The following is an 11,842-nucleotide window of genomic DNA, read 5'->3' on the forward strand; positions in this document are numbered from 1 at the left end:
TTTCTTGTTCCGGCAGGGTTAAAGCTGGTTCGTGATGTGGGTTATTTTGTCTTTATATATTAAGGCTATACAAGAATACATATATGTAAAAGAATAATACTTATATATAAAGAAAAAAGAACTTTTTGACTTGGGTAGTGCAGTTTTGTGCTGCTGGCAGAATAGCAGCACTAATCTGAAGTGAAGGAGGGTTTTGCTTTGGTTGTCAAATCCTGAGTCTCCATTGCTGTTGGACCCTTGACTGCACATGCTGAATGCAACATGGTTTTTAGTTAGGTTTTTCTGCTGTTTATAAGATTTAATTATCTTATTTTGACAGAATATTGTTGTAACTTTCTAGAAGCAGCGTATCTGTTTAATGTGTTTGAAGATGTTGAGTTTAAGATACTGTTATAAAAGAAAGGAAGAAAGCAAAAAAAGCCAATAATTAACCAAAAAACCTAACTCTGAATCGTGTGTTAGTTAGCACTAAATTTAACTAAGATCATAATCAAAGATGAGAACAGTATTTAGATGGTAATGCTAATTTTTATTACTCCAATGGGATTCATGTTCAGTGAAATACTGATCGGCTTATAAAATTCAAGGTTACTTTTGTTTCCCTATCAGCTTTATCAATTTTTAACTTCTGTAACTGGATACAGAGGGGATTGTATTTTAGCATTATGGTGACTAAACTAGTCCAGTGAGTTTAAGAGAACAGTCACATTGTCAAGCTTTGGAAATGTTGCTTATGATGACGCACATAAATATTAGAGTTAACTGTGTTTTGGAACAGAAAACAGAGGTGATTTATTTGTGTTTAGGCAGCCTGTAGAATAGTAATCCTTTTGTCCAGAGGGAAAAGAAAAAATCAGCTGTGTTTAAACTGCTCTTAGTTGTTGAACTCCTTAGTTTTTATTACAATGACTGATAAAATGTAGGCCGCTTCCAATAGCGGCTGTACAAAGTCTGTCTCTTTATCCTGAACATGATTAGGGGATTAAAAAAAAATGTTGGGAGATGGGATAAGGCTTTATTAAAGAGGAAAAGAAACCCTTACCCCATGTTAAGCTGATATGGGAACTGTTTTCAATTGGAAGATATTTTAGCTTTGTTCCTAGAAATATGAAACCATTTAATATGGTAAATAATATTTAAATAGTCATTTCCTGCATGCATTTTAGCATAGATTTGGTGCAGCTTTCTTTAGAAGTACGTGTATGTGCTTAATCTGTAACTCAAAGTCTTCTGGTGTAGTTGTAACAGTTTACAGACCTTCTAATTCCACATTTGACTTGATGGCTGGGTGGGGGAGTGTATTTGTGGGTGCTGGCATCTGAAGGCATGGAGACATTGTGTGTAAAAAGAGTTAAATAAGTGATTTTGTTTGCCGTAGGAAACACCAACGAAGGAGCTGGGAAGCCGTGGGATAGACGTGAACGGGGAAGGTGCTGGCAGCTCTCCTGTTCCATCTTCCAGTCCTGGTTACTTAAACAGATTTGCAAATTCAGAAAGCTCAACTGATGAAGAAGGTGCATGAATATATTTATACACAGCAGGGGCCAAGACAATTTTATGCACAGCCTTTTATGAGAAGTCATTAAACTATATGTGATCTGTAAATTCACTGGACGACATTGGCTTCAGTTTTGTGTCCTAAGCAGACACTGCATCTGGGCTCAGATTCCCTTGTTCCTGAGGAGCAAAGCTGGGATGTGATAGTGGTTGTTTATGTATTGATGTGTCCAAGGTATCCTGAAAGGCAACCAAACTGTGGGTGGCAAATCTTTGTGTTTCCCTGGGCTAGAACCCTGCCCAGGGCTACAGGTTTTGTTTGGGGTTAATGCAATCTTCCAGTCTACTTGTACAGCTCTGGGTGACCTTACATGACATTACTGTAATGCTGCTTTTTTCTTCTTTTTTTCTTTTTTTTTTTTGTTTTTTTTTTTTTTTTCTCCCCAAGGTGGGGGTTTTGAGTGGGACGATGACTTCTCTTCTCCAGAGCCATCCTTTATATCCAAGGCAGCTAATAGTCTCATTGGTTCTACACCACCCCTTCAGCCATCAAAGTACTTCTCTCCACCTCCACCTTCCCGGACTCTTGATCAGAACTGGTCACATTCATCCCCTTATTCCAGATTCTCCATCTCTCCTGCAAACATGGCAAGCTTTTCTCTTACACACCTTACAGATTCGGATATAGAACAAGGAGGTAAGTGATTTAGTTATAACTACTACTTTAAGGATACAAATTAAAATTGTTCTGTAAAGATAAAACTAGCAGATACAACAAGTCTTGTTGTATTTTAAATACCAAATATAGAAGTACATTTTTAAAACCATAAAAGTTTGTCTGGTCTTGTGTTTCACTTAAGACATAGTTTTCCATGGAGATTGAGTTTATTTGCATCCAAGTTGCTACAAAACTGTGGTTGAACAGCCTATGGAACATTTACAGGACAAGCTCAGTTCTAATGTTACAAACCCCTAGTGCTGTATATGGATAAATGAAACCTCTGCAATCCTGAAGCACTGCTGTTACACCTGCCACACTATGGCAGTTACTAATCCTGGTTATTGCTCTGTCTCAAGTCACAATTGTGTTTTCATTGCACAGGCTGAGGATGCCAGGAACGTAATGTTTCTGCCATTATTGTGTAAGCTCGTTTTACAGTTTAGTTTCTTTTCATATTGCTTTTTAGACAGTGCATTCTTGACATTCTGTCCAGAATTGCAGCATGTTTTCTAGAGCTGTGAATAGGATAGCTTCTGTTAGGAGAGCCAAACAATCCATTCAGAGCAGTAACTGAGTACTAGCAGTATTTATTAACAGGCCTTCTTGTGAGTAACAAAAAGCTTTTTTAACCTTTGATACATTTTTGAGGGTTAAGAGAAGCAAAAATAAGCAGACTTGAATCTGTCTGGCATATTATTAATCTTGATAACACACTGCATTATTAAAAATAAATATTACTGATTGCAGAGCCTTGCTAATGGTCAATGTCTATAAATATGTAATCAGTGCTATATGGAGTTGTATTGTTCTTGTATTTTGCTTATTGATTAGATAGTGTTTGCTGCTTAGTAACTTACAGATAAGAGAGAATATTTTGGAGATCCTTCATTGCCTTATGTGTCCTAAGAAGTGACATTGAACTGTGTGATTGAAGCAGATGTCTATGAATAAATGAACCAAATGTTTACAGTAGTTGAAAGTGTAGGGAAAAATTAACCAAAACTTAGAAGTGCAAAACAGCAGAATAGCAAGAGTCTTGCAAAGAAGAAGTGGGGGTTGTGCAGATGAATCTCACTGTATCTTATGACCTTTCCTCTACTAATAGGAAGCAGTGAAGATGGAGAAAAAGATTAAATCAATTTAAACTTGCTCGGACTCCATACATAAAACACACAGGCTTTGTGTTTGAAACTTCTTTATCTAAACTCTGGATCCTCCTGGAGTAACACAGGTAATCAAGAAGTACTGAGAAATGAAAGTGAACACTGAAAGCAATGTTAAATCAGGACATTAATTTGAATGTGTATTTAACTTTGTAATGTATTTTTAAATCAGTGCAATTTTGCTTTTCATTGAAAGACGATTCTGCCGCTGTTTTCAAGTACTTGAAGTATTTTTCAGATAACTTAAACAAGTAAAGCAATTACACTACAGTCTGGTTTATGTATGAGATTGTATAATATTCTTTTTATATTTTTCCATGTAGTTCATTATCTATTTGAACATACACCTGTTGTAGAGTTGTGTATAACTGTCCTGTGCAACAGGTGGCTGTGTTGATGGAACTGTATGAATGGTAGTTGATCAGTAGTGAGCCATATTTATTCAAAAAGATATCACTACATATTACTTTGCTTATTACAATTGCACTATGGATTATTCTTCCTTTATTTCCTGATGATGTACAGAATCAAAATCTTAAATCTTTCAAGGAAAATAAGACAAGTTGAATTGGCCCAGTTATCCAGTTTAATTTGTCCTTTTTGTAGCCTTTGCTATGCACGGTACTTGTAAAACGTACATAACTTCTGAGTATCACGTTAGACTTGCTGAAATCTTATATTCAGTACCATTTCTAAAATGATAATGGTTATAGAATGGTTGTTCGTGTTCATGTTTTATAGGAAACTGGAAAAGAATATATGATATACTCTGGAATTTTTAGATGAAAGAGATAATGTCTCTTAATTCCTACATATGATCCTACTGACTGCTTAAACTGTAATAGCATCTGACTATATCACAGTTAAGGGCCTTCCAGTTTTTACTACAATTTCTGCCTTGGAGAAAGAGGAGGAAAAATTGGCTGTACAAAACTCTGGAATTTATGAATCTTATAAAAAGACTAATTTCAATAGACTGGATTTGGGTACACTTGGCCCTTTGGTTGTACATTCTGTGAATTTTGAAGCTCACTCTTCTGCTGCCTGCAGATCGAGGCTCCGTTCAGAGGCCTGTGGTAAATCTACCTCTTGGTGATGTTATGATAATTAAGATTCTGATTAGTGGTTAATGCCCAGTTTTGCACCTGTTATAGGGCCAGATACATTTAAGATGTCTGCAGAGCTCCATGGTGCATCCTGAACAAAGGGTGCAGTACAATAGGTTTGCTCTGAAGCCTGTAGGGAAGGGAATACAGTGTGGGGGCTTAACCTTCCTGCTTTACCATGCATTTAGCTGAGTTAATAATTTAAACTGCTTGGAAAAAGATATCCTTAGTTATTACTCCAAACTGAGTTCAGCTGAGAAACAAATCCCTGACTTCTTGGAATGCCTTACGCAGTTGCAGATCTGTAGGGAGCACTGATAGGAACAGTTTACCTGGCTTTGTATTTGTTTACCTGTACTAAAATGCAAGTGTACTGAGATGCAAAGTACTTTGTATTTTAGTGGCTGCTTTGGCAGGGCTTGAGATAATGGTGGTCCAAGTGCTCTGTGTCCAGATCCAGTCACCAGAGAATTTTCATTATTTGAAGATGGGAGGACTAGATATTTTCAGATGTGTGATTTTTTTTTTTTTATACCTCTGTGTTAATTTTGGTTTCTAAGTATGTTTTAAAAATGACAGGAATATGTTAACTACTTTTTTCCAATGTTATTTAGCCCTTAAACCAGAATGGCTTCCGTACTGATTAAAAGGGAATGATTTAGTTATCATGTTGTTTGAAGTTGCCAATGAATTGTTGAGATATCTTTTTCTGATGAGGCACTCAGGTTCGGAGTTAGTCAGAACTGTTCTTCAGTATGAAGTGAAGAACTGAATTTTCCTAAGGACCTTTCCCAAAACATTTTTTAGAAGGCAAAGTCAAGTAGTTCTTAATACAGGCTTACAGTATATACTGTAGAGGGTTTAAGGAAGCTGTGCGCTACTGAAAATATTTTAAAATGTTGGTAATAGACTTTGTGCACAAATTATTGCCTAGAAATTCCATAATTCCAACATTGAATTCCTTGATACAGCTAGATTTAGGGTATCTCATCTGTCTTTAATTCTCACCATAGTAAGAATGAAACTCTATAATGGTCTGCAAAGAACATGTGGGCTTGTCTGCCTTGCGTGGTGAAAAACCTGTCAGACCTGGAGTTCAGCCTTAATTTTGAATCATTTGATTTAAAATATAGTCCTGGGTTAAATAAAAGCTTATGCTCCAGAATGTTGTAATTTGCTTGTGCATTTTATTTCTTGTAATTCTGGAAAATCAGATGTTTATCTTGCACATCAGGAATTTCCTTTGCTTGATGGAGATCTAAGATTTTTATTCTTTACCCAGGTTTAAAGAAAATCTTATACAGGAAGTGAAAGTTTACTCCTTTGTCCAAATGGACTCATTGCTAATGAATTGCCAAAGGAGCATTTTTTTTCCAAAACTAGATGTGTATGATATTAAGCAAGGTTATGTCCTTTTTAGCTGTACAATGAAGAGAAAGAAATATTTAAAGTTAACTCGCATCACTTAAACATGAATTTTAATTTCAGTAATCCAGTAAACTGGATTGCAATAATATAAACTGTCTTTTGGGGTAAAAAATTATACTTAAAGATCTGATCAACTACTAGCAATACTTAAATATCTGCCTGGCAGTCAAGTGGCACAATGAAGATGAATCAATAATTCCAACATGTTACATTATAATGAGGGGATTTGTTCCAAATCGTTCATTACACTCTGTGTAATTTCTTGCACTAGCTACTTAAGCCTGGTCTCCGTTTTAGAAGTACATGTATCTATTTTCAATGGTTTATTATGAGGACTGGTTACAGCTTAATTCCTTCTCTAGTAGAATACCTGAATTGTTTGAATAATGAAGGCATTGTCTCAATTTGGCTACTAAAGGTATCTAAAAGATCTGATTTTTCCCACCTAAAGAAGTTTGTTTAAACATTAGGATCTGTAGTGAGAAGCCAAGAGAGCAACAAGAGTGTCCAGTTTCAGTGGGAACACCTGTACTCTCCCAAATCCCCCAGCTGCAGATACACTGTGTATAACTGCATTTATGGAAATTGCTATTTTCATGGAAATTAGGAGATTTAACATTTTTTTTTCATATCCTTGTTGATGCACTAATGAAAGCCATTTAAGCCTCATTCTTTTTATCAGTATTTTTAGCAGATTTTTATGTAATACTCAATCTTTCATGAGGAGGCTGGTTGGTAGAAAGACTTGTTTTTACAATTAAGCACTATCCTAAAATGTCAGCATTGTCAGGTGTCAGTGACTTGGCTATTTGTGTTGGAGTTGGTGAAAGGTGGAATCCAAGTACATTAGCCTTATAAGAAATAGCCTTAAATAAGAATGGAGTGTACAAAATTACTTCAGCTTTAAGTCATACACAAATATCCTTGTATGTTAATGGTTTTGGTACAAAATGGGAAGAAATCTAGAGGAGAGTCAAACATCATATAAACTTATTGAAAATAAGTATTTGTAATACCAGCAGCCTGTTTTTCAGAAACTTGAATATGACTTACAGTTAGTTTTGTTTATGAAATTGTTTGAACTTGCACAGATGTAGGTGTAACTTAAATGATAAATGGTACTGATGTGTGTGTGTATATATAATGTTTAATTCTATTTGTAAATGAGAAACTATGTAACAAAATCATAGGTATGAGGTTTTCCTATTGTAATTTAATACAGGTATGAGGTTTATGGCAATATATCATAGTTAATGAAATTTCAGGTCAAAATGTCTTTAAATTGTGTACATTTTTAAATTGTAATTTCTACTGTATATTGATTATCATGCATAGTGTGATTCAAGAAACTGCTTGTAATTTAAAAATATTTAATATTAAAAATAAAATACAGTTATATATTTATAATCTCTTTGTCTGTTTGTTCATTTTTAAACAGATGCCAGCAGTGTAGTTCCAGTGTAAGATATATTTATTAGTGTCCTGAGGTTGAGAAAGTTCCAAAAGCTCAAAGCCACAGTCCCAGCAGATGAGTCCATGGTAAATAGTGTAGTCACCTTTCATTTCTTCCAGTGTCATCACCCTTGTGAAAATGTCAGGTAAAGTGTGTACACAGTCAGTAGAGAAGCAATAATTAAAACAGAAATAGTGTAATTCTGGATACGGAATATTGCTTTTAATCACAGAATTAAAGGTCTGTGGGAAGAATGGGGATTTGAAATTTATAAATTCAGAAAACAGGTTAATGATGTTTTCTTGGTGTTCATTGAATTTCTTTCTAGAAGACTTGCTTGGGTTTTTTCAATCTAAGTGCATGTGCTGAATGGACCAAAAATCTCCAGTAAATAAGCGTAGTACTGGTGTGTAAAGGGAGCTCCTTTGATGAGATACTGAGGCTGTTTCAGGCTGGGCACTCGGTGGGGCAGGAGGAGAGTGCTGATTTTCCCTGCTATCCGGAAGGGGTGGGATGGCCCAGGGCAGCCCTGGCAGTGTGGATGGAGGCGCTTGTGGAAGCCCCCACCTCACATTGCAGCTGTTGAGTGCTGGCACCTGCTGTGACCTGGGAATGAGAAACTGATATCAAGATGACTTAACTTCATTAGGTAAAATATAACTACTGGGCTGAAATTTGACCAAGGCAATGGTCATTAATGAGAACAGATGTAAAAGATCCCATGGCACTAAATCGGTCACCTTATATAGAGCTTATTATCAAAGAATTTGAGAAGTTGGAATCTTTATGAGCAGCAAGTTCTCAAAGGGAGGGCAGTGCTGTGTCTGGGGGTCTGTGTCACAGGGGTGCTGTGACAACTTGCAGAACAGAGCTGAGACAGACTTTGTCCTCCTCCAGCCGCTGAAGGAGGTAGTGGGCCGACCCCTGCTGTGGTGACAGAGCTGTGCCTGGCTCAGTGTCAGGGACAGCCACGCTGCCGCAGCGCTGCCGAGTGCTGCCTCCCCGTGCCTGAGTCCCCTGTGGCACCCCGAACACGGACGGGAGCCTTGAACAGGGCGCAGTGGCCGTGCCCGGCCCCTCGGTGGGTGCCCGGGGTGCCGGCCCGGCCCGTGCCGCGGAGGGACCGGAGCTCGCCCCCGCCCGCCCGCCGGGCCCGCCCCCGCCGCTAAAGCGACGTGTCCGGGGCAGCGCCGGCAGCTCCGGCAGCCTCTGCCTGCGGGCTCGGGGCAGCGCCTGCCCGGGGCTCCTCGGGCCAGGGGCAGGGCCTGGGCCCCTCGCAGGCTCCTGCTGACAGACCCGGGCTCGGTCAAAGGACACGCAGCGTTCCCTCCCTGTTGCCCCCACAGCCCCTGCTGCTGTTCCTGGCTTCCCCTGGGCTCTGCCGCGTTGCCCCTTGGGCCCCAGGCACCTTCTCAGCAGCTGGTAGAGTGGTAAGTCACAGAGGAGGGTTGCCAGCCCTGGTAGACGGCTGCAGAGGGTGTTAAATGTGTTGGTATTTGGCTGCTCTCTCTTTGGTTTCTCTTGACCACTCCAATCTGTTGCTGCTGATCCCCCCACATCTGTTTGCTCCTTGCACACTCATACCACCTCTCTGGGGCTCCCAGCAGCTGAGCTGGGGCTCTGTAAGGTTGCTTCTCCAGGTAACAGCAGTGGCAGTCTGAAAGAAAAGCTCAGCACCTTGTTTATCCCATGATAACCCATTTGCTTTTGCCTAGCCTGCAGTTTACAGACTACTTTGCTCTCTCAGTTAGCTGAAGCTTCCTTTCTCTTGGATCTTCTTCCGGCTTTCTCTCCTGGCTGCCTCCGTGAACCCCCTCTTCACCAAGTCCTGTGGGCTGTTTTCTTCCAAACAGCAGTCTCCCCAGCAGTGCTTCCTGTGCTTGGGCAGGGAAGCTCCCTCGCCTCTGTGCTGTCCTGTAGCTGTCCCTTTTCGGCCAAGTGAGTTACACAAAGGGTCCAGAACAAGCCCAGTACTTGCCTTTGGACCTGTTTTCTCACAGAAAGTACCTCTGTGTCTCCAGCATTTTTTTAGGCTCCCACAACAAGCTGCTTGGTGCTGTCTTTCAGCTGTCATCACCTGGGTGCTGCCCTAACCCAGCTGCTTTGTGAATTCCTGGTGTCTTTGGTAGTAGGGAACCTGGGGATGGCCAGAATGCCCTCACAGGCAGAGAACTGAGTCACTGTGCAAGCCGAGCAGCTGAGCATGGCTCTAAAGAATGAGAAATGAGACAGGAGGTGGTGTTTACCAGAGCACAGCTGGGAACTGCCACCACCTGCTCCAGCTAAGGTTGATGTCTTGTGCTGGGACAGTCTTGCAGCTGGGGTTAGTTTTTGGTTCTTCTTTTTCTTTCATTTTTTGTTGGCTCACCAACTCTCAGGCTGCTCCTACACAATAGTATTGGCATAAAATATATTTTGTTTTGACCAAACCTTTTTATGACTACATGAACTGGAAGACCATGGAAGAAACATATTTTGGGAATGTCTCTTAGTACTGTTGATCACTGGTGTTAGAGGCAGGGTTGCTGTGATGCTGTTGTCTTCAGGTGTAGTGTGGGCACAGAATCTGGGCTGAGGGGGGGTAAAATATCAGTGCTGTCATTAATGCAGAGGAAGGAACATTGCTGTGTCTTTCTGGATAACTTGGAAAGCCTGCTCTGCTGCTGTTGATCTGGGGCAGTAACTGCAGTTAAGCCCTGCCTTTATCGGATTGTTGCTGGAAGAGGGAAGTGCTTTTTTTGTGTGTGTGGTGGGGACTAGCCCAGAACACAGAAATGCTGCAGCTGAAAACATGTGGCTGGCTCGGAGCTTCTCCCTGAGAGTGTGCCATGTTTCCCTCTAGTGGACTCCTCACACAGTGGAAACCTGTGCCTACAAAAAACAATTACCAGGAGTCAAGGAGAAATTACTTTGAATAGGAGCCTGAGGGTCAGTCTAATACCCCCCCATAAGCCAGCATATGCACAATGAAGTGGTGCATGGTTTTATTATAATGTGGGGTAGTGAGGAGCTGGGAGACAACAGCAGCATATGAGATCAAACAACAGAGGCAATGTTACCAAACCTAACTGGCTGTCATACTGTGCACATTTTTTGAGTCGTGGTTCACTTCTCTACAGAAAGACTGGATCAATTTGGAGACCATTTTCTCTTATGTACAGTGATAAAGGAAAAATCTCTCTGCTATGAGGCCTGTTTCTAAGAAAGCAGAGGCATCTGTTTTTCACTTGTAGGTGATTCACTGCATCTTTGTTCCACTGGTTCCATTCACTTGCCCCCTGCTTCCTCTGCAAGCTCTACTCCCAGCTGAACATTGGTGTTATGTTTTTACAGCACACTGCTAATTAATACCAGTCCATCCAACAAAACATGAAGACTAAAACCAAAGGAAAGAAGCAAAGGCAAGCTGTTGACAAAGAAGCATTTTCCGAAGAGCCGGCAGTGAGAAAAAAGGAACTGGGGAAATGCTTGCGACGCCAAGAAAGGAGGAATGGGGGAAACAAGGAGAGCAGCAAGATCCCCACAGCTAGAGGCAAGCGTCCTTGGAGCAGTAAGGACAGGCTTTTGAGGAGACTGGAAAGCAACGAGCGCGAGAGGCAGAGAATGCACAAGCTCAACAACGCGTTCCAGGCCTTGCGGGAGGTGATCCCTCACGTGAGAGCTGAGAACAAACTTTCCAAAATAGAGACCCTCACGCTGGCCAAAAATTACATTAAATCCTTGACCTCCATTATACTCAATATGTCCAACGGACACTTTCCAGCAGTAGAAGGGATGGGGGGAGCCTGGGGATCCAAATTGTACCAGCATTATCAACAGCAGCATGGGGAAGATGACCATGAGGAACATCTACAGAAATATTCCACATAGATTCATAACTTCAGCCAAAACACCGGCTGCCACCTACTACTGTAATTGTTTTTCCTTCTTACATCACAATACATGTCATTAGCCTAGAGGTTTAAACCCTCAGAATTTTTCAGAGCATAGTGAATGTGTTTGTGTGGTGTACCAGGGTCTGGAAACCTATCCTGTAGCACCGGAGTTGACTTGAAAACAGTGATTTAGTAGCTTCTGAAAATTACCCTACCTGGAGTAGAGTGAGTTGAGCCTTTAAGGTCTGTGTCATCCAAGTTCTTTGGAGTTTGTTGAGAATTTGGTTGTAGCTCTGTTCATCAGCCTTTCAGTGACTCATCTACCATGCTAAAGAGAAGATTAAAATTGATGACAGCATTTGACTTGGTGACTGAAGTGGCACATATGGAAAATTGGTCACCAAATCTGAATATTTATCTTGATATTTAACTTCTGTGGATCTGCCCTGATAATTCTGAACCTTGCAAGGCATAAAAATATCTGCTGATGCAAACATCTGCAAAGCTTTCTTAGATTGTAAGCTCTCTAGAGTAAGGACAGTTCTGATCTGCATTCTCAGAGCATCTGGCCTCATGAAGATTTTCTTTAGTGGGTGTCT

At 40.5% G+C, this 11,842-nt stretch overlaps 2 protein-coding genes across 2 annotated transcripts in view; both read left to right on the plus strand.

The window, feature by feature from the left end:
* Nucleotides 1–7,312, plus strand: part of LMTK2 (lemur tyrosine kinase 2) — a 41,417-nt gene extending 34,105 nt beyond the window's left edge. Inside the window, exons 12-14 of the mRNA XM_082291925.1 lie at nucleotides 1,379–1,514; nucleotides 1,946–2,194; nucleotides 3,324–7,312. Of these exons, the coding sequence (XP_082148051.1) occupies nucleotides 1,379–1,514; nucleotides 1,946–2,194; nucleotides 3,324–3,352 (414 nt within the window). The 3' untranslated portion in view covers nucleotides 3,353–7,312. The remainder of the gene's footprint in view (nucleotides 1–1,378; nucleotides 1,515–1,945; nucleotides 2,195–3,323) is intronic.
* A 3,425-nt stretch (nucleotides 7,313–10,737) lies between these two features.
* On the plus strand, nucleotides 10,738–11,238 carry BHLHA15 (basic helix-loop-helix family member a15; the record flags this gene model as incomplete). Its single annotated transcript, XM_082292015.1, has 1 exon — nucleotides 10,738–11,238. One exon carries the CDS (start codon nucleotides 10,738–10,740, stop codon nucleotides 11,236–11,238), a length of 501 nt encoding a protein of 166 aa, XP_082148141.1.
* Nucleotides 11,239–11,842: the final 604 nt, after the last annotated feature.

This window comes from Coloeus monedula, assembly GCF_965178545.1.
Source record: "Coloeus monedula genome assembly, chromosome: 16".
In the NCBI taxonomy this organism is placed as follows: domain Eukaryota; kingdom Metazoa; phylum Chordata; class Aves; order Passeriformes; family Corvidae; genus Coloeus; species Coloeus monedula.